At 48.5% G+C, this 22,651-nt stretch overlaps 1 protein-coding gene across 1 annotated transcript; it reads left to right on the plus strand.

Annotated features, from left to right (window-relative positions):
* The first annotated feature begins 14,256 nt into the window (after positions 1–14,256).
* Positions 14,257–16,022, plus strand: LOC123181644 (BOI-related E3 ubiquitin-protein ligase 1). Its single transcript, XM_044593960.1, has 3 exons — positions 14,257–14,788; positions 14,880–15,160; positions 15,276–16,022. The coding sequence occupies exons 1-3, from the start codon at positions 14,650–14,652 to the stop codon at positions 15,819–15,821; spliced, it is 966 nt and encodes a 321-aa protein (XP_044449895.1). The 5' UTR covers positions 14,257–14,649; the 3' UTR covers positions 15,822–16,022.
* Positions 16,023–22,651: the final 6,629 nt, after the last annotated feature.

The raw sequence follows: 22,651 nt of genomic DNA on the forward strand, positions 1-22,651 counted from the left end.
CGACCCGATAGCTTAAGGGCGTTCCGTTACGGTGGATGCCACGTGTCGGTCACCCTTGACGAAAGCACTTCTGTGACGCGCGATTTATCGTCATGGAAGTGGACACTTCCGTGATGATAATTTTGGTAATGTCATGGAACACTTCTACGACAGCACAGGTATGACTATCTTGATTCTGTCATAAAATCGTCATGGATGTACATGCATGACAAAAAACGCGACCTACTATGACAAACACGTATCATCACGGAAGTGTATTTTTTTTTGTAGTGGTCGTTGGTGCAGCGCGGCGAGGTGCGGATGCTGGATATCGCATCGACGTTCGCCAGGAGGAAGTATCGGCGGAGAAGATCCATACGCCAGGACCCATCCGCCGCGAGAAGCTCCGCCACTCTCCTCAGCCGGCAGGTGCCTTGCTGCATGATAGGTTGGCGCGAGGGTTCCCTCGTTACCCATCGGTCGTGCCATATCCGGATGTTTTGGCCGTCTCCAACACGCCATATGATCCCCTTTTTCAAGAGCTCGAGGCTACACTGTATGGCCTGCCAGGTCGAGGATGCATTCCCCGAGAATATTGTATCCTCAAGGCGACCGTCTGGATAGTACCGAGCTTTTAGTACCTGCGCACATAGACTGTTAGGCTTAATTAACAGGCGCCACGCCTGTCGAGCAAGGAGAGCTTGGTTGAAGAGATGGAAATCTTTGAAGCCCAAGCCTCCCTTGGTCTTATGTGCTAAAATTTCCGGCCATGCCAACCAATGCATTTTCCTCTTGCCCTCCGCCGAGCCCCACCATAAATTTCATACCATTCTGTTCAAGTCGTCGCAGACTGACATGGGTAGTTTGAGGACCCCCATTATATAAGTTGGAATGGCTTGGGCAATAGCTTTAATCATGGCTTCCTTTCCTGCAAGTGAGAGAGTGTCCCCCCATGCAATAATCCGCTTCAATAGACGAGACTGCAAATTCTGAAACTTCCCTCTTGACATACGCCCTTCGGGCGTTGGTAGACCCAGGTATTTTTCCTCAAACAACACTATAGCAATATTGAGTACAAACCATACCTTTTCCTGCTCATCCAGCGCACAAGCTGGGTGATACGTCTCCAACGTTTCTATAATTTTTGATTGTTCCATGCTATTATATTATCCATCTAGGATGTTTTATATGCTATTTTATATGATTTTTGGGACTAACCTATTAACCTAGAGCCCAGTGCCAGTTTCTGTTTTTTCCTTGTTTTTGAGTATCGCAGAAAAGGAATACCAAACGGAGTCCAATTGATGTGCCAATTTTTGATGATTTTTTATGGACCAAAAGAAGCCCCTGGAGTAAAAGAATTGGGCCAGAAGAGTCCCGGGCCGTCCACGAGGGTGGGGGGCGCACCCTACCCCCTAGGCGCGTCCCCCTATCTCGCGGACGACTCAGAGACCCCCCCCTGACATGAGACCTACGCCAAAAATTCCTATAAATACAGAAACCTCCAGAAAATAACCTAGATCGGGAGTTCCGCCGCCGTAAGCCTCTGTAGCCACCAAAAACCAATTGGGACCCTGTTCCGGCACCCTGCCGGAGGGGGATCCCTCACCGGTGGCCATCTTCATCATCCCGGCGCTCTCCATGACAAGGAGGGAGTAGTTCACCCTCGGGGCTGAGGGTATGTACCAGTAGCTATGTGTTTGATCTCTCTCTCTCTCTCTCTCGCGTGTTCTTGATTCGGCATGATCTTGATGTATCGCGAGCTTTGCTATTATAGTTGGATCTTATGATGTTTCTCCCCCTCTACTCTCTTGTAATGGATTGAGTTTTCCCTTTGAAGTTATCTTATTGGATTGAGTCTTTAAGGATTTGAGAACACTTGATGTATGTCTTGCATGTGCTTATCTATGGAGACAATGGGATATTCACGTGATCTACTTGATGTATGTTTTGGTGATCAACTTGCGGGTTCAGTGACCTTGTGAACTTATGCATAGGGGTTGGCACACGTTTTCGTCTTGACTCTCAGGTAGAAACTTTGGGGCACTCTTTGAAGTTCTTTGTGTTGGTTGAATAGATGAATCTGAGATTGTGTGATGCATATCATATAATCATACCCACGGATACTTGAGGTGACATTGGAGTATCTAGGTGACATTAGGGTTTTGGTTGATATGTGTCTTAAGGTGTTATTCTAGTACGAACTCTAGGATAGATCAAACGGAAAGAATAGCTTCGTGTTATTTTACTACGGACTCTTGAATAGATCGATCAGAAAGGATAACTTTGAGGTGGTTTCGTACCCTACAATAATCTCTTCGTTTGTTCTCCGCTATTAGTGACTTTGGAGTGACTCTTTGTTGCATGTTGAGGGATAGTTATATGATCCAATTATGTTATTATTGTTGAGAGAACTTGCACTAGTGAAAGTATGAACCCTAGGCCTTGTTTCCTAGCATTGCAATACCGTTTACGCTCACTTTTATCGCTTGCTACCTTGCTGTTTTTATATTTTCAGATTACAAAAACCTATATCTACCATCCAACATCCATATTGCACTTGTATCACCATCTCTTTGCCGAACTAGTGCACCTATACAATTTACCATTGTATTGGGTGTGTTGGGGACACAAGAGACTCTTTGTTATTTGGTTGCAGGGTTGCTTGAGAGAGATCATCTTCATCCTACGCCTCCCACGGATTGATAAACCTTAGGTCATCCACTTGAGGGAAATTTGCTACTGTCCTACAAACCTCTGCACTTGGAGGCTGTCGGTGTCAAAACCGGCGGATCTTGGGTAGGGGGTCCCGAACTGTGCGTCTAAGGCGGATGGTAACAGGAGGCGGGGGACACAATGTTTACCCAGGTTCGGGCCCTCTCGACGGAGGTAATACCCTACTTCCTGCTTGATTGATCTTGATGATATGAGTATTACAAGAGTTGATCTACCACGAGAACCCTAGAAGCTAGCCTATGATTATGATTGTTGTTGTCCTACAGACTAAACCCTCCGGTTTATATAGACACCGGAGGGGCTAGGGTTACACAGAGTCGGTTACAAGGGAGGAGATCTACATATCCGAATTGCCAAGCTTGCCTTCCACGCAAAGGAGAGTCCCATCCGGACACGGGGCGAAGTCTTCAATCTTGTATCTTCATAGTCCAACAGTCTGGCCAAAGTATATAGTCCGGCTGTCCGAGGACCCCCTAATCCAGGACTCCCTCAGTAGCCCCTGAACCAGGCTTCAATGACGATGAGTCCGGCGCGCAGATTGTCTTCGGCATTGCAAGGCAGGTTCCTCCTCCGAATACTCCATAGAAGATTTTGAACACAAGGATCGTGTCCGGCTCTGCAAAACAAATTCCACATACCACCGTAGAGAGTATAATATTCCACAAATCTAATCTGCTGACAACTTTCATAGCGTGACACCACGCCACGGCCCGGTCATTATTCGAACCGTTTTTATCGACCAGCTACTGCACATATTGCGAGGCGGTTTTCTTGGCACGTCTTGTCAAAGCAGAGATCGTGTCCCCTTATCGCGGGATTCTCATCAATACGGGTGTGGGTAACCCAACCGCACCATCAATCACGGCGCTTGGGGAATAAGTGATTTTACCAGGCAAGTGGGGAGGCACACAGTTTCTACCGCCCTTATAAAGGGACAAGGACTCCTCTTTTTTCACCCATGCCTTCTTCTTCCCTGCCCATCCATTCTCGCGCACTCGAGCTCCAGCGCCCAAGTTCGCATTTTCTCCGTAAAACCACTCCAAACATGTCCGGAGCGGGAGGCAAGTGGATGGTCTCCTCCATTACGGAGGAGAACATTACGAAGCTCCGAGAAGCCGGATACCTGGCCGAAGATATCGCGCACCGGCTCCTAGACGCAGGGCAGATCGTCCCTACTCCAGAACCCCACGAAAGGGTTGTATTCCTTACCCACTTCGTCCGGGGGCTGGGATTTCCCCTCCACCCATTCGTCCGCGGGCTCATGTTCTACTACAAGATGGACTTCCATGATCTGGCCCCTAATTTCATCCTCAACATCTCGGCGTTTATCGTCGTGTGCGAGGCCTTCCTCCGCATCAAGCCCCACTTCGGCCTGTGGCTGAAGACCTTCAACGTTAAATCGAAGGTGGTGGTCGGCCAGCAAGCGGAGTGCGGAGGCGCCATGGTGGGAAAAATGCCCAACGTCACCTGGCTCGAAGGCTCCTATGTGGAGACCGTGAAGGGGTGGCAATCGGGGTGGTTCTACATCACCGAGCCGCGCGATACCAACTGGGTGGCGGCCCCCGAATTTCGATCCGGCATCCCCATGCGGCTTACCTCCTGGAAAGAGAAGGGCCTATCTTGGGGTTCATCGGTGGAACTGACCGGACTCCAGAACTGCGTTAAAAACATGATAAGCAAGAAAATCAAGCTTGTCAACGTGGTCCAGGTCATGCTCTTTCGCCGGATCCTCCCGTGTCAAAGACGGGCGTTCAATATGTGGGAGTTCGACCCGGCTAAGCACCAGACGCTACGAGAGCTCTTCGACACAACGCACCAGGACATTTGGAAGGTGTTGTTCAAGTCTGCCGAGGTACCTCCTCCCCTTATCGAGGATCGCGGACTCAGCGCAAAGCGCCTCGCCAATCCAGTAAGATCCTTATATCTCATAAGATGTTTCTTTCCCCAGTATAATCATGTGAGGGATCTAAGCCTCCACGCCATTTAACAGGACTGGGTCGCGACAGCGGAGCGGATCGATTGTCCGGCCCCACTGCCCAAAAATCCAGCAAGGGCTCTCTTAATGGAGATGCTGGTTCCGGCGCCCTATGAGGTGCCGGAGAAGAAGGCCAAGAAGAAGGCCACGGGGACCAGGAAAGGTCTCCGACGCAAGGTTGTATCGGACTCATCGTCCGATAACACCGAGGCGCCCTCTTCCCATGAAAACAAGGAGGAGGAAGAGGAAAGTTCTTCGCCCCCTAGCCGGGGGAGACAAGAAAAGGAAGGCCGCCCCGTCTGGGGAGGCCGAAGGGTCCAAGAAGGGAAGGACTCTCCTTCCGGACTGCTCCACAACGGCCGCTTTCAGCGACGAGGAGTGGTTACCCAGGGACAAGCCCCTAGCGAAGTCGTAAGTATCCGGATACCAGAATAGTTCTTGGTATGCTTTATTTTATTGCTTCTTATCACGCCAAACATGATCATGCAGCCCATCCAAAGCCCATATCGACATATCCTCTTCGGATGAGTCTTTGGGCCAGTCGGAGATGAACAGCGATTCACTCCCGACCGCCTCCTCCCCCCGCCCTACGGATGCCGTCGAGGTGTTGTCTCAAAGGGCACTAAACCAAGGGGAGACAGTTCCGGAGGCGCCCCAAGGCGACATTCCAGGCGCTGGGCGCAGGAGGGGCAAGACTCCCATGGGCACTAATGTCGGGGGCAGCAAGTCTAGCCCCCAGCCGAATACTGCGCCGGAACCTCCAGTGGTTCCGGATTCTGTCAGGCGACCCCTCGCAAAGGGGGGCAAGCCGTCTGTGCCGATGGCCTCTGTCCAACCAGAGGCATCGGACAATTTGCTGGAAGCGCTTCGCGGCGCTTCCATTGACGAAGAGCACCACACTATCATGAGTGCGGTGGTCAAGAAGGTTCGGTCCGCCAAAAGCGGACTGACTGAAGCCTGTGCCAGCCTCCTAACAGGCTTTGAGGTAAGTAATCAAATTATAAGAAAATGTTACAGCATAGACAGTAGCCCCTGATGCTCTGTTATGGCGTTCGCAAAGAAAGGCCGAACAGAGGATCAAATAACAATCACAGGAGTCTAATCAGAATATGTCTATGTGAATAAGCAGGCTTCGCTGCTGGCCGCTGCCGCTCGTACTGTGGAGGTCTCCGCGCTGAAGCGGGACCTTGAGCGGTCCAAGGAAGAGCTCGGCCTTACCAAGAGGCAGCTCGAAGAGAACAAAGGTAAGTGATACCCCGTCTGTATATTGATAAAAAAGGTGGTTGTTCATGGGATCGTCATGAATTTCGCTAGGGGCCACGACCGAAGTGGCGGCCCTGAAGAAGGCGCTGTCCGAGGCCGAAGACAAAGCGGCCAAGGAGCGAGCCGAGCACGAGAAACAAGAGGCCCGAGTCGGCGAGGTTCAGCAAGAGCTCCATGATTTCGTCAAGAAATACGAGTCCTTGGAGCGTGACTCTAAGACGCAAGGGTCCGAGCTTTCGAAGGCCCTCGAGAACGCACAAAATGCCAAGGCCGAAGCCCAAAAGGCCCTCCAGGAGATTCAGGCGGTCAAGAAGATAGCGGCGGGTAAGGCATTCATTATGCAAAGCAAGCATGTGAAGGAAACTTCCTTTTACTTACCCGAGTTCAGAGCTCTCCAGGAGCATTCGCAGATCTACCCAGCAGTGTGTCGGATGCCACGGAGTTCTACCGGGCCGAGGAAGGGAGCTCGACGGAGAAGTTGTTCTGGTCTCAGTATACTGGGACCGAACATCCGATGCCCTTGAGCGACCAGTTGAAGCAACTGGTCGAGCTTCACAAGGCGGCCGAACAGGCCATGAGGGGTCTAACAGTCCGGATGTGGCCTGGCGAGCCCCTGCCTGGCAGCTACTTCGGTCTGGTAAGGCGGCTTGTGAATGCCTGCCCACGGTTTGAAGTCATAAAGCGGTCCGTCTGCATTGAGGGTGCGCGCAGGGCCTTTGCCCGGGCGAAAGTGCACTGGGCGAAGACGGACGCCGAAAAGCTGGTGAAGGAGGGGCCGCCGGAGGGCAAGGAGCATCGCCACCCCGAAAAGTATTATGACAGTGTCCTGAAGGGTGCTCGCCTTGTGGCGGAGGAATGTGCTAAGGATATAATATTTGAATGAATGTACTCATGTTATCCTGCAATATGAAAACGGGTTCATGTGCGCTATGTAACGCTTGTTAATTTAAAATATTACCTTCTGTGCAGCCGTTTATAAAATCTGAGAGTTGGCCAGTCGTCGGCTTCTGCCCCCATGTAACTAGTACTGAGGTGTTCGGGATAAACCTGATCACTCTTTATCCCAGTTTTGGGTCCTTCGAAGGAGGTGTTCAGCACAACGAACCAGGCAATCGGACTATAAAGCTTTATCACTCTCACTTAGCCATAGAAGTCTACAATTTTAAATTTTGGCGAAGCCCCTAGTATTCGGAAGGCCGAACTTGGGGCGCTATGTACGCCTAAATCGGACAAGGCCGACTCCTCGCCCGAAGCGGAAAAAAAAGCTTTAAGGATTTGAGACCTCTCGAACAGCGACCAGCTCTCGCCGTATCATGACAGTCAGTTTTCGGTTTTCTCTACTGAGGTGCTCGTCCGGAAAAACCGGGACACAATCGCAGTAGTTCTCCCAGCGCTACCTTAGCCGATATAGTGGAACGTAAGGTACCAAAACACGGGAGCCGGGCAACCTAACTATTGACCCAAGACATGATTCGGAGCTGATGCATATAATGCTATAAGTTCGGGGTGCCGCACTGTCGAAAGTGTTCGGACTTTTCATGCCGTGTTATGGGGTACACTGAAGCCCCTGGCGCACTGGACGTACCAGAATGTACGGATGCAATTTGTCGTAAATAAGCAGACAAGAGAAAAAAAAGGAAATGCAATAATAAGCTAACGCTATACATCGTTATTTAAATGATACGTCAAAGCGTATGTGTACAAGTAGTGCAATAAGCAAAAAATAGGACTATTTGACATGTCCTATCCAAGGGCAAGCTGCGTATGGGTATGTAAAACAGGTATATCGATCGTTATCAGAGACCACCTGGGGATTCCCTTGTACGTCAGAGCGTCTTGCTTCCTTGATATTTCCTTCCCGTAATGGGTCCAATAATCAGGCTGTCGGAAAGGGCTTCCAGAGAGTAGGGTCCTGAAAGAGAGAAAATGATAAAGATATACGGGCCCTGAGGCGGTTGAGCCGCATTGTGGGTCGTGCCATAGTCGTGCCTCCGCCTGCGCCCATGGTATCTTGAGTGCGTAATTATGTATGCGCGGCGCAAATTTTGCCGCTTTACTGGGACTATGACGGAGGCCGAATTGCTAGGCGAGCTCTGAACGTGCCAGGCGATCCTGTTGCAGGGTACATCGGACTCGCTTGAAGGTGTCCGGGGGTTTTGTCGCCGAATTGGCGGTTTGTCTCAGAAGGCTGCTTTGCACTTCTGCCGCGAGGGCCGCACTGTGCTCCTCCGTACGGAGCGAGCGTTCTGTGTTACCATTAACTGTTATAACCCCGCGAGGTCCTGGCATTTTGAGCTTGAGGTATGCATAATGCGGTACTGCATTGAATCTAGCAAATGCGGTTCATCCGAGTAGTGCGTGATAGCCACTGCGGAAGGGGACGATATCGAAGATTAATTCCTCGCTTCGAAAATTGTCCGGAGATCCGAAGACCACTTCCAGTGTGATTGAACCCGTGCAACAGGCCTCTACACCTGGTATGACACCTTTGAAGGTGGTTTTTGTGGGTTTGATCCTCGACGGGTCTATACCCATTTTGCGCACTGTATCCTGATAGAGCAGGTTCAGGCTGCTGCCACCGTCCATAAGGACTCGAGTGAGGTGAAATCCATCAATGATGGGATCAAGGACCAATGCGGCAGAATCGCCATGACGGATACTGGTGGGGTGGTCCCTGCGATCGAAAGTGATCGGACAAGAAGACCATGGGTTGAACTTTGGGGCGACTGGCTCCATCGCATAGACGTCCCTTAGTGCACGCTTCCGTTCCCGCTTGGGAATATGGGTTGCGTATATCATGTTCACTGTTTTCACTTGGGGAGGAAATTTCTTCCTCCTGTGTTCGGCGGCCGAGGATCCTCGTCGTCGTCGCTATGCGGCCCCTTTTCCTTGTTTTCGGCATTCAACTTTTCGGCCTGTTTAAACACCTAGCATTCTCTGTTGGTGTGGTTGGCTGGCCTATCGGGGGTGCCGTGAATTTGACACAAGCGATCGAGTATGCGGTCCAAACTGGACGGGCCCGGATTGCTTCTTTTGAACGGCTTTTTCCGTGGACCAGATTTAGAGCCACTGAATCCGGCATTGACTGTCGTGTCTTCGGCGTTGTCGCCGTTGTTGCGGCGCTTGTGTCTGTTGCGACGTGGTCTGCCGTTGCTATCTTTGGCATCTGAATTGCCAGGATTTCTTGATGTGTTGTTGCTGCGAGCCAGCCAGCTGTCCTCGCCCGCGCAAAAGCGGGTCATGAGTGTCGTGAGGGCTACCATAGACTTCGGCTTCTCTTGGCCGAGGTGTCGGGCAAGCCACTCATCGCGGATGTTATGCTTAAATGCCGCTAAGGCCTCGGCATCCGGACAGTCGACAATTTGGTTCTTTGTGGTTAGGAACCGGGTCCAGAATTTCCTGGCCGATTCCCCTGGCTGTTGGGTTATGTGACTCAAGTCATCAGCATCCGGTGGTCGCACATAAGTGCCCTAGAAGTTGTCAAGGAATGTGTCTTCCAAATTCTCCCAACTGCCAATGGAGTTTGCTGGCAAGCTATTCAGCCAATGTCGAGCCGGTCCTTTGAGTTTTAGTGGGAGGTACTTGATGGCATGTAAATCGTCACCGCGGGCCATGTGGATGTGGAGGAGGAAATCTTCAATCCATACCGCGGGGTCTGTTGTACCATCATATGATTCAATGTTCACGGGTTTAAATCCTTCTGGGAATTTGTGATCCATTACTTCATCAGTGAAGCATAGGGGGTGTGCGGCGCCTCTGTGCCGGGCTATGTCACGACGCAGTTCATACGAGTCTTGTCTGCTGTATTCAGCCCGGCCGGATTTGCTTTTAGTATATCCGGCGTGACGATCGTCGTCACGCGTTGGGGCGTGCCCCCGTGATCCGTAGATCGATCTTGTATGTCCTGCTTTGTTTTCCAATACGTCTCGCAGGTCCTGCGTGTTGCCCCAGGCCTTGGTGTTTTTGTTTGACTGGCGACGGGGTGCGGGCTAGACTTCGGGCTGATATGCCGCTCTGTCTCGGCCACGAGGTGGTCGATCAGCCGCATCATACGCTGGTAGTGTGGTTTTAATGCTTCCTCCTTGAGTTGGGGTAGCAACCTGCGCTTTGGGTAACACTTGTTGGGCGCTCGAGTTTGTAGTCCTCGGCCGCCAGGACCTCAGTCCATCTATCCGCTAGCAGATCTTGGTCAGCTCGAAGCTGTTGTTGCTTTTTCTTCAGGCTTTTTGCTGTGGCTATAAGCCGGTGCTTGAAGCGCTCCTGCTCGACAGGATCCTCAGGCACGATAAATTCTTTGTCGCCGAGGCTCACCTCGTCTTCGGAGAGAGGCATGTAATTGTCATCCTCTGATTCTTCGTCTGCTGCCTCTTCCTTAGGGCTAGCTTGCCCATCCTGCTGCTCGAAGCCTGGCTGGAGGGGATTGTCTTCGTCTTCGGCATTATCTGCAGCGTTATTGTCTCTTGTGCCGGTATCGCTGCTTTTGCTATGGCGGGGCTTAGAGCGGCGCCGCTGACGCCGGTGCTTGGATTGCTTCTCAGGGGGATTATCCTCCGTTGCCTTATTGCCATCGCTTTCCTTGGGGGTGTCCACCATGTATATATCATATGATGAGATGGCAGTCCACCGCCCTGTGGGCGGTGGTTCCTATTCGTCTCCTGCATCGTCGTCCATACCGTCGATGTCTTCGGAGCCGAAATCGAGCATGTCGGTTAAGTCGTCGACAGTGGCTATCAAGTGGGAGGTGGGTGGGGAACGAATTTCTTCGTCGTCCGCTTCCCACTCAAGCCGGACATAGTTCGTCCAAGGGTCTCCTGACAAGGAGAGAGACCTTAATGAATTTAGCACGTCGCCCAGGGGCGAGTGCTGAAAGATATCCGCGGAGGAAAACTCCATGATCGGTGCTCAATCAGATTCGACAGGCACGGACGCAGGCGGTTCAGAGCCCGTGGCCGGGGACGAATCCAAGTATCCGGTAACACGGGCCTCATAGGAGGTGAAGTCAGTATTCGGCTCTATCGCCGCTGAGTGTGCAGCCTCCGTGGCGGGGTCCATCCACCCGTCATCGGACGGCGCGATCTGCTCTGGATTGAGGGTCGGAGTAGCTACAGGTGTGATCTCCCGAACACCATCCGACGACAGAGCTAAGTCATGCTCATCGTGACTGTGCGGCGCACCTGACATGGGTTCGAATCCATCGAAGATCAAGTCTCCACGGATGTCGGCAGTATAGTTCAAGCTTCCAAACCTGACCTGATGGTCAGGGGTGTAGCTCTCGATCTGTTCCAGATGGCCAAGCGAGTTGGCCCGCAGTACGAAGCCGCCGAATACGAAGATCTGTCCGGGGAGAAAAACCTCACCCTGGATCGCATCGTTGCCGATGATCGAAGGAGCCATCAAGCCTTTATCGTGACGGCACAGTGGAACTCCCAATGAAAGCACCAATGTCGGTGTCAAAACCGGCGGATCTCGGGTAGGGGGTCCCGAACTGTGCGTCTAAGGCGGATGGTAACAGGAGGCGGGGGACACAATGTTTACCCAGGTTCGGGCCCTCTCGATGGAGGTAATACCCTACTTCCTGCTTGATTGATCTTGATGATATGAGTATTACAAGAGTTGATCTACCACGAGATCGTAGAGGCTAAACCCTAGAAGCTAGCCTATGATTATGATTGTTGTTGTCCTACAGACTAAACCCTCTGGTTTATATAGACACCGGAGGGGGATAGGGTTACACAGAGTCGGTTACAAGGGAGGAGATCTACATATCCAAATTGCCAAGCTTTCCTTCCACGCAAAGGAGAGTCCCATCCGGACACGGGGCGAAGTCTTCAATCTTGTATCTTCATAGTCCAACAGTCCGGCCAAAGTATATAGTCCGGCTGTCCGAGGACCCCCTAATCCAGGACTCCCTCAGAGGCCCAACAACGTCTACAAGAAGAAGGTTGCGTAGTAGACATCACTGGGCCAAAGAGCGCACTACACTTTGCTGGGTTGATGCTCTGCCCTATAGCTCGCTCATATGTGTTTAACACATTATGTATTTTTGTAGCTTGCTCCTCATTCGCCTTATAAAACAGTAAAGTGTTGTCTGCAAAGAGCAAGTGAGACACTCCAGGAGCTCTGCGACATATTTTCAACGGAGAGTAATCACCTTTTTCCTCTTCATCTTTCAACAGAGCAGACAATCCATCAGCCACAAAAAGTAATAGGAACAGGGATAGCGGATCACCTTGTCGTAGTCCACACGATGGTGCGAACGAATCCAAGAGGGATCCATTGAATTTCACATTATATCTCAGTGAGGTGACGCAAGCCATAATCCAGTTCACCCACCGGCGAGAGAAGCCCATTTTTTTGCATCATTCGCTCCAAGAAGATCCAATCCACCCTGTCGTAAGCCTTAAACAAATCCAGCTTATAAGCACAAAAGCTCTTGTTGGGATCTTTTTCATGCTGTATATAATGAATGCACTCAAACACAATCAAGGCATTGTCAGTGATCATCCGTCCAGGAACAAAGACACTCTGCTTGGGAGAAATAATACCATCTAACAGAGGTCTCAAACGGTTTACCATACACTTCGCCACCACCTTGTAGATGATGTTACATAAACTTATGGGCCTGAATTCCGTGAGCTTCGATGGGTTATCCACCTTTGGAAAGAGAACAATGGGAGAGTTGTTCACCCACTCCGGCATTATTCCCGTCCGAAAAAATCCTTCACCCCAGCAATAACTTGCTCCCTCATAACCGCCTAGTTCCTCTGAAAGAAACGAGCGGGGAAGTCGTCCGGTCCCCGCGCCTTCAGTGGCCCAATCTGAAACAGGGCGTCAGCGATCACCTTGTCCGTAAAATCTGCGCAGAGTCCATCATTCATATGATCAGTAACACGGGTATTAATCAAGTCAATTACTGGATCCAGTATTGTTGACCCGCTTTTCTATATAATCTAACTCCTGCTTGTTGACCCGCTTTCCTACATGAGTATTGAGTCCATCATTCATATGATCAGTACCACCCCATCTGCTTGTTGACCCGCTTTCCTATATCACTCCTGGCCCAATCCTTCAGGTGAGACCCCACCGTCACTAGCTTTGCCAAAGAACCTTAAGCACATCGAACAAGGAGGACACAATTCTCCATTGTCATCACCCTATGTGGAAGACTATGTTGGATTAATCGGTAGGTGATTTCTTCTGTCGGGAGCATTGTATACATGAAAACGTCGGTGCCAGAACTAAACTTGTTCACGGTAGATTTTTTTTACGCGGTTCCTAGACCAGAAACCAAAGTTTCGGTAATTTCAGAGGGCACGACGTGTGTCTTACCTTGAAATTTTGCACTGGATTCAAGCCGAATTTAAATCTAATAAAATTTGACTAGATCCAACGAAACGAATCTAGAATTGGTTTTGAAATTTCCAAACCCTCGTACCTCTCACCTTGGCCAACACGGCATGCCACATCGAGAGGAGGAACTTGCGACGGTGGCTGAAAAGGGAAAAGGGAAAATGGTAGCAATATGTCTCTCCTCCTTTCGCGCATCTCGAGACGAGGCCTGTGCCACGGTCCCTTGCGTGCGCCGAGGCTACAGCGAACGCGGAGCGCACGGAGCGATGCTTTTGAGGCCGGTGCGGTGCCTCCGAATCCAATACTCAACTCGCTGCCTGCCGGAACACCATCGATGCTGCCGCCCTGCCTGGCCTGGCCTTTCTTTTCATTTTCATCGCACCCCTGGCTGCTGCGTGCAGAGGAGGAGAAGCCTCCGTCAAACCGACGTTTCTTTCTCCCTCTCTCTCCCTGTTGTCATGTGGGTGCAGTGCAACGTCTCTTTCCTCTCGGCCCGTACGCCGAAAGCCCACGGCTACAGATAGATAGATGCTGCCCGCCTGAGGCTTGACCAAACGAACGAATGAACAGAATAAAATGACACGAGAGTCAAGAGCGCCTAGGCATCGGATGCCTACTATACTAGCCGTCGTGGCACTGTTGGGAGTCCTTGGAAGTAGATTTATTACTTACTTGGGCAGAGGACCGAGGAACACCGTCCAAATGTCCAATTAATACGACGTGAGAACAACGACCCGGTTACTATAGTAAATTAATCTACGTGCAATGCGTCGATGGCCGTCTGACTCATCTGCGTGTAGATCCAACAGCACAATAATAACGAAGGAAAGCGGTTAAAACATTTGAGCTGTTGGCTTTGGACGGGGGATTCTTCAAGGCGTGCATGCAGATGCAGCTGTGGGGTGGGGGTGGGGTGGGTGGCGCACGTAGGGAAAGCCGGGCACGACGGCGAGGCTGACGTTGCCATCACGGGAGAGAGCGAGAGAAAAGAGGAGGCAGCAAAAGCTGAAAGCCCGCCCACGCCCACGCCACCCTGATAAGACGAGAGAGACGGTGGAAGGAACAGTTGAGTCGCGTTGCGTTGCGTTTGCGTTGCCCACCCCCCGCCGCAACTCTCTCATCCGTCGCATCCCCGCTCGCGCGCCTCCTACCGCATTCCCATCCAACTCCTCCCCACGCACGCGCTTCGCGCCTCAAATAGCACGGGCAATGGCAGCGGCGCGGCCCTGTTGCAGCCGCAGCAGCCACCGGCAATCGCGCCTCCTCGTCCTCGCCGCCTGCGCGTCGCCGGCGCCGCTGCTGCTTTAGCCGTCTCCGACTTCCGCTCCGAGGTGATCGCCGCCCGGATGGGTGATCTGGGCGTCCGGGTTGTGGGCAGAGGCTGCGCTGCGCCGATGGAGCCGCGCAAGGAGATGGCGCCGCCATCGCTGGAGCAGCAGCAGCAGCAGCCTCCCCTGTTCATGGATTTCTCCCGTCGAGATGGAGGTAACCGACGCATCGCGTGCTGCTTAATTACCTTTCTCGATGACGGTTGTGATTGAGGCGATTAACTAACATGCGTCTTGGGTCGATGCAGTCGCAGATGGCGGCAACGGGCGGAAGCGGCCGCGCGAGACCGTGGCGCCGCCGGCACGGCTCTTCTCCCTGCAGGCGCCGCAGGGTTCTCCGGGGCACAAGGTGATACACCTGGCGCAGCTGCACCGGCGGCCGCCGGCGACGGGCCTGCGGCTCGACTTCGACGAGGGAGGCTCGGAGCACGCGGCGTGCACGTCCTCGACGTCGCCCCTTATCCCCGGCGAGCTCGCCGCCCAGTGCGGGCGGTACAGTAACGAGATCGACCGGCTGCTCCAGGAACACGTGAGGATCCGCGCGCTTGCTTGATTGGTTCTGGCCTTGCCATCGATCGATCGATCTACATGGAGGTTGTTCTGATGACGATGATGATGATGGCGGATTCGTTCTTCCTTTGTAGGCGGAGCGACTCCGGCTTGCGCTGGCTGACACGAGGCGTCGGCAGAACCGCTCGCTGCTGGGCGCCGCAGAGGCGCTGGCCGCACGGCGGGTCAGGGAGATGGAGGCGGAGACCTTCAAGGCGGCGCGGCGCGGCGTCGAGCTGGAGGAGCGGCTGGCCCGGCTGAGGGCGGAGGCGGCGTCGTGGCAAGCCAAGGCAATGTCCGACCAGTCCACGGCGGCCGCGCTCCACGCGCAGTTGCAGCAGGCGGCGGCCACAGCGCAGGCGAGGAGCGGCAAGGCCGCCTTGGACGACGACGGCGCGGCGGACGACGCCGAGTCCGGCTTCATCGACCCTGACAGGGTGGTGGAGGTGGCGGCCCCGCCACCGGCCAGGCCGTGCCGCGGGTGCCGGCTCCGGCCGGCCACCACCGTGCTGCTCCCGTGCAGGCACCTCTGCGTGTGCGACGCGTGCGACCCCGGCGCCTCGGCCTCCCTCGCCGCCGCCGCGGCCTGCCCCACGTGCCGCTGCCCCGTCACCGGCACCGTGCAGGTCTTCTTCGCGTGAAACGGGTCGCCGCCGGATCATGAAATCAGAGCCGCCATGGAAAAGCTGTAGTAGATCAGATCAGACAGGGTGCATAATTCCTTCCCTCTCTTTTCTCCCGTGCTAGTGGGCTGGACTGATTGATCCCTCCATGATCGTTTCACCTCTTTTGCTACTGTTCTACTACGACTAGTAATTTGATGATTTGAATCTTGCGTGGCAGTTTTTACTGCTAGCAACGCATTCATTAGGTGAATTTTGTTACCGCGCACGGCACGGCTAGGCCTGCGGAGCGCTGAGCGGTGCAGTTGGGGCAGTTGCCGCCTCGGGAGCGAAGCGAGGCGGTTAATTGGTTGAAGCAGGGCGTGGGCGTGGGCGTGTGGGGACGAGGGGTGGGTGGGCGGGCAGGAGGAAGTGGCGGGAAACGCGGCGGGCGAACGCGCGCGCCCGTGGCCGTACGGGCGATCCCGATCGGACGTACCGGAGCGGGGGTCACGGCAGGGCTGTCGGTTGCTCGCACGCCGTGTTCCGTCTTTGATCATCACCATTCTGCTGCACTGGACACAGACAGGCTAGGTCCTCGCGCGGCCCCAGAGATGGAGGTGAACGCCTGTTTACGGATACACTACTTGCAGTGAAATCTCACTCCAGCTGGACTCACCACACGGGAACGCTATCCGGTACACCTGCCCTTGGGGTGCTACCGGAGCAACAGCCATCCGAAATCACTATACGAGTGTTTAAAATTTCTGAAAAAAAAATTAGCGTGTACACAACATATCTCAAGCATGTCACAAAAAAATAATAATTCAAATTACAGCTTGAGAATCAATACAACAAATTCAGCACTTATACCATGCTAATGGGCCAAATTTATGGCCCAATCTAAAAAGAGTACTATTGATAACTGAATTCTTTTTGTTTCTAGAGTTGTAGGTCTACTTTGTATCTGAATTTTTGGCGAAACAGTAGATGTATGTTATGTGTGCGTGTGCAAAATTGTTTTCATATTTTTTAAATACGTATAGTGTTTATTTTGTGCGATTGCTGCACCGGTACATGATACATTCCCATTAGTGCTCGCATCCTCTCCATTTTCATCATTGACACCATTGTCACCCCATGCATTCATTGTCGCCATTGGCACCATTTTCACCCATGGCATCCATGCCTCCTCCCATGCCGCCTATGCCTCCTCCATGCCACCCATGAAGCCTACCATAGACCTCAACGCCAACGCTTGATCGCGACAAAGCTCCTAGTATGCTTTTGCCTTCACATTAAGAACACTTGTGTCCATGAACATGTTTCTTTTGTCATTCAATGGCCTTTGATTCTTTCTTTCATGTCACCTTCCTCTCCTCAACCTATGCCTTCTCCCCCTTGGCCCCTGTGCTCCTCTTTCGACCTCGTCCTCCTCTCCTCCATTTCTTTGGCCTTCAACATTTTTCTTTCTTCGGCCATCTCCTTTCTTATATTCATGATGGCGTCAAATGATTCTTTCACGTCATTATCTCCTCCCTTCTTCAATTTCTCCTTACCGTCCTTTCTTTCATCAGGCTTCTTCTTAGGCGCAACTGAGTTGGGAGTGGGGCTTCTTTTCCCATCCTTGCCACTTGATGCATCGTCGTTGTCGTCGCTGTCATCATCATCATAATTTCCTTGTGTTGCTTCTCCAACCAAGCTCTTCTTCTTGGAAGGACATCGTTGTTCCCGCGGCTTTTCCACTTCTCCACATTTTCAATCTCCATGCAACAATGGTGCAAAGTGAATGCTTTGCCTTTTCCCCCTCAATCCTTGAACAATTATTGAGCAACGTTGAGCTACATACCACAAGTGACAAAAGAAGTTAGCCACCAATCTGTATAGGAGACGAAGAATTTTTTTTGGTGAATTTGATCAAATAATCACCTTAGCTTTGGCATTTGTGGCACTTGCGTTCATGTGAAGTTGTGCCAAGCAAGACGGCCACTTTTGACACTCCCATGATATAGTTGCCCATCGGTGTCGGAGACGAAGCTTGCGATCGATAGATGCCACTAGTGTTGCACGCATTGAAGTACTCATAGATATTCTTACAATAAGTTGCCATTGGTTGGTCAACACTGATGATCGGATCAAGACCAATTTTCTTCCATGCCAACATGTCTTCTTTGCAAGTGTAGTTTGCACTTCTTCCCTTAGAGTTGCATCAAGAAAACCCCTCAGAGCATTGTTTAGTAACGTGCTGGTCCATGGCCCCCTTTAGATTCCAGTCATTTCTTATTTTCTATTTACTAGTTAATTTTTATTATTTTCAATTTTTAGTTCATCAATTTTTTTTAAATCTATGAACGTTTTTGTCACTTTGCGGTCATTTTTCTAATTCAAGAATATATTTTGAATATGTAACCCTTTTTATACATTTTTGAATACTTTTCGTAAATTCTTTACATATTTTGAAATTATTAACATTTTAAAATTTGCAAAAATTTAAAAATTCATGTTTTTTTCTTCACAATCATTTTTAGATTTGGAACATTTTAAGAAATCATGATTTTTCTTAAATGAATTAAAAACATTCAATGCCATATTTAAATAAAAACCTATCCAAAATAAAAAACATGCAAAACTACAAAATGCAGTTGAAAGCCGAACACGGAAGGGGAAAATCGCATGCACACGAAAAAGATATGCGTTGAATCAGTGCACGTTTTAATAGAGCTAATCTCTATATCACGCTTACTGTGTCAAGCTGTGGGATGTTCTCCCAACCAAGTGATCAGTCAACCGGGAGATGTTCCGGCCCATTAGCACTAGGCATAGGAGATTCTGGTTCCGGTTTTGGGAACTAGAAGGTTCTTAGCTGGTTTGGGGAATCTTTTAGAAGGTCTAGATCGGTTTTTTTGTTTGATTTATCGCTTTTTGATTTGCCAGTTTATTTTGAGTTTTTACCTTCTTAATTCATTTAAAAACTACTCCCTCTGCAAAAGTGGTCTAACTGCTCTTATATTTCTTTATAGAGGGAGTACTTTTCTTCTTCTAAATTTCAACAACTGTTTGAAATAAAAAAATGTGAAAAATGTTCATGTTTTAAATTTATTTTATAAAATTCTACCCTTCAGGAAATTGTTAATTTTTTGAAAATGCAAATTTTCTTGAAATTGTGAACATTTTTATACATGTTTCACATTTCCCAAATACATGATTAACATTTTTAAATAAAGTTTTGAATATATTTTTAAGTAAGTGTTAAACCATTTCAAATACACGTTCAAACATTTATATGAATGACACAAAATATTTTTTAGAACTATGTGCACAGTATTTTATGTTGTATTTTTTTGCAAATGTCCCAATATTTTTCAAATGCTGGAACATTCTTAAAAATGTGGAGGACATTTTTTGAATGGTAATAAACATATTTCTGAATTAAAGAGATTTTATTTTAAATTGTATAATTTTTTTAGAAAATGTCAAGTACATTCTTTTTGAAATGTTTGAGCATTTTCAAAACACACGGACACTTTTAATTACGCTAACAAACATACTACACACTCTTAATGTTTTCCAAACTCGCAGTGAACATTAAAAAAAACCAAAGACCGTGAGTTCACATTGAGAGAGCATGGTGGAGCTGGCAAAAACTAAAGATCTAATTTGCCTCCATGCACGGTTCCATATATGTTTTTACTAATCATGGAACAAATCATATATATAGCTAGGTCAGTGCGAGGTGGATAATAAATCAGCCTAGGTCAAGAAGGGTCCATCAACACATTGTGAAACCGCCCGACCCTAGAATAATTCAGAGTGGCGTCTTACAAAATCAAGTCGTGATACCATCATCAAGTTTTCGGTATTCCACATTGGCCTTTTAAAAATCGATATATCTTCGGGGCATATGTTCACATAAGTTGCAACCTCGGTGGCAATTTCTGTGAAAGCCAGACCGAGTTAAGGATCACATCGTCTAGGGGTGCAAGGCAATATGATGGTTTCACGCTGGAAAACAGTCCGACGAACGTTAACTCGAGAAATTTCCAAAGTGTTTTTATCACTTTATTTGAAATAGTCTTCTGCCCCGCTTGATAGATAATGCACTGTTCTTTTATCGTCGCATTTGCACAACCGATAGTGATGCCTTGCATACTGAACTAGTATCATGTGATATGTTATTCCCCCAGTCACAATGCATGAACATGTTTATAGTATAAAAAAATAAAACATCAAATAAAAAAGAACGAAAACAACGAACAAAACCTATTATACGTGTACCTGCGTGATTATGGGTTGACCCATTTAGGGCGTCCTTGAGGCAAGACGTGCTTGTGTCTCGCTGCAGGCAAGACACAGCCGCTCCCAAGTTACAGCACGAGAGCTATATCTCACTTATAGCGAATATACCTCTCGTCTCGCCAGAAGGTTTTTCTTTCCCTGTCATTTCTGGTCGACTTGTTCCAGTCTTTTCTTCCGTTCCCTGGCTTTAATTCCCTCGATCGATCGTGTGTTGTTCGTTGATTGGTCCAGTTTTCTTCTATTTTTTTATTTTTCTGTTTTCCTTTCTATTTTCCTTTTCCTTTTTTACTTTTATTGCGATATTCTTTGGTTTTTCTGCTTACTTTACTTTTTCATCGATTTCTTTGTTTCTTTCTCTGCTTTCATTGGTTTTTTGTTTTCTTTCTTTTTTCTACGATTCTTTATTTCCTTATTATCATCGTTTCCATTATTTCTTGTTGGTTTTATTTGTTTCTTTTCCGGTGTTCATTGATTTTGTTTGTTTTGGTTTATTTTTTTTGTAGGTTTTCATTGGTTACTTTTTTACTCAACACATGTCTCTTTCTTCAGTACATGTAAGTTATAATGAGCATGTGAAACATTTTGTTGATAAACGTTAATTTTTTTAATACACGATGTACATTTTTTCTGTGAAATACGTGTTTTGAAAACTTTTTTGAATGCATTGTCAACATTCTTTCAAATACATGGTGAATATTTTTTTAATGACAACAAACATTTTTCTTCACACACAACGCACATTTTTGAGTAAATGAGAAATATTTTAATATAATTTTTTTATTTTTTAAATATGTATTTTCAGTCTACTTTTAGTTAATGTACACTATACACTTTTCGCATACATGAGGAACATTGCTTCTTAAATGTTTATCATTTTTTAAATACATGTTAACCTTTTTAAAATATATGTTTAGATGTCTGCCTTTTAAATATTGTATTTTTATTTATTCATTAGGAACTTTTTTTTAGACTTGTCAGACGTTTTTTAAATACATGATTAACATTTTGTCAAATATAGTTTTTGCTGTTCAATATTTTTTCCAGATTGTATATTTGTCGTATACATAGGAAATATTTATTATACAGGTTTAATATCTTTTCAAATACATGATTAGAATTTTTTCAAATATATATTTTGATGTATACTTTTTTCGTAGAAGTTGTGTTTTTTCGTATACATAGGAATTATTTTTTATTATACACATTTTATATTTTGCAAGCTCATTACTAACATTTTAATTTATTATAATTATGAAATATATTCATTTAAAATAAAAAGTAAAAAGTAAAAAAGAAGAATTAAATAGATTAGCGTGACATCAAGGTGGGGGGCGAGCCCATGTCATGCTGGCGCGGGCGAGCGCTGCTGCCGCGCTGGCCGGCCCACTACGGCTCCTGTTGACGGGAAGCGTAGAAAAGCGAAATCTCTTATTAAGTAGTACTCCTTCCAAAGATCACTTGCACCTCCCCAGGTTGCGACAAGTGGCGGGAGTTTTTCCTATTTTCGTAGACCCGTTTATTAAAAACATTTTATCACTTAACCGTCTGTCTAAATTTTGAGCTGTTTTCACCAATGGATTCCTTGCGTCGAGATCTTCAGAACTAGGTCCCATGTCGAAAGGTTTTGACGAATTTGTTTCACAAAAAAACCCGGACAAAAAACCCACACAGGGAGCATGTTTTTTTTCCCTTTTCGAAGCCGTTTTCGAGAGGCACGGTCGTGCCTTTGACAGAAATAAATCTGTGCCTCTCACGAAAATAAAACGGTTCCTCTTGGAAAAAAACGTGTTTCTTTTCCGTTTTCGAGAGGCATTGACGTGCCTCTCGTGAAAGCAAAAAAACCGTGTTTTTCCGTCTTCTGGGAGGCACGGTTGAGCCTTACGCGGAAGTAAAATCGTGCCTCTCATGAAAGTAAAACCGTGCCTCTCGTGGAAGCAAAAAAGTAATTTTTTTCCCTTTTCCGAGAGGCACGGTCGTGCGTCTCGCAGAAACAAAACCGTTCCTCTCGTGAAAACAAAACTGTGCCTCTCGAGAAAGTAAAAACACACACTTTTTTTTCGTTTTCGAGAGGCACGGCCGTCTCTTTCGCGAAAGCAAAATAGTACATATCGTGAAAGAAAAAAAAGTTTTTTCGCGTATTTTTGTTCAAATTTTTTGTCGAAAACTAAGAAAGCTCGGCGAAAAACTAGAAAACGAAAAACTCATCTAAAAAAGCCAAAAACGCGTACAGAAAAATAAAAAAGATAAAATCCGAAGGTGGCGCGATCTCAGCGCATCCCAAATGCCCGTGCCTCTCACGGAAGCAAAACCGTGCCTCTCGTGGAAAAAATGTGTTTTTTTTCATTTTCAAGAGAAATTGACGTGTCTCTCGTGTAAGAAAAAAACATGTTTTTTTTCTGGGAGGCACGGCCGAGCCCCTCGCGGAAGCGAACCCGTGCCTTTCAGGAAAGCAAAACCGTATCTCTCAAGGAAGCAAAAAAGCCTGTTTCTTTCTTTTTGAGAGGCGCGGCCCCGCGTGTCACGGAAGAAAAACCGTTCCTCCCATGAAAGCAAAACCGTGCCTCTCGCGAAAG

The sequence above is a fragment of the Triticum aestivum genome, chromosome 1D (genome assembly GCF_018294505.1).
Source record: "Triticum aestivum cultivar Chinese Spring chromosome 1D, IWGSC CS RefSeq v2.1, whole genome shotgun sequence".
Classification (NCBI taxonomy): Eukaryota; Viridiplantae; Streptophyta; class Magnoliopsida; order Poales; family Poaceae; genus Triticum; species Triticum aestivum.

What these genes read in the sequence shown, in the direction of transcription:
- LOC123181644 (XM_044593960.1), top strand. Translation starts at nt 14,650, where the DNA reads ATGGGTGATCTGGGCGTCCGGGTTGTGGGCAGAGGCTGCGCTGCGCCG. An exon ending in TTTCTCCCGTCGAGATGGAG is followed by an intron (nt 14,789 to 14,879) that starts GTAACCGACGCA and finishes GGGTCGATGCAG; the next exon opens with TCGCAGATGGCGGCAACGGG. An exon ending in ACCGGCTGCTCCAGGAACAC is followed by an intron (nt 15,161 to 15,275) that starts GTGAGGATCCGC and finishes CTTCCTTTGTAG; the next exon opens with GCGGAGCGACTCCGGCTTGC.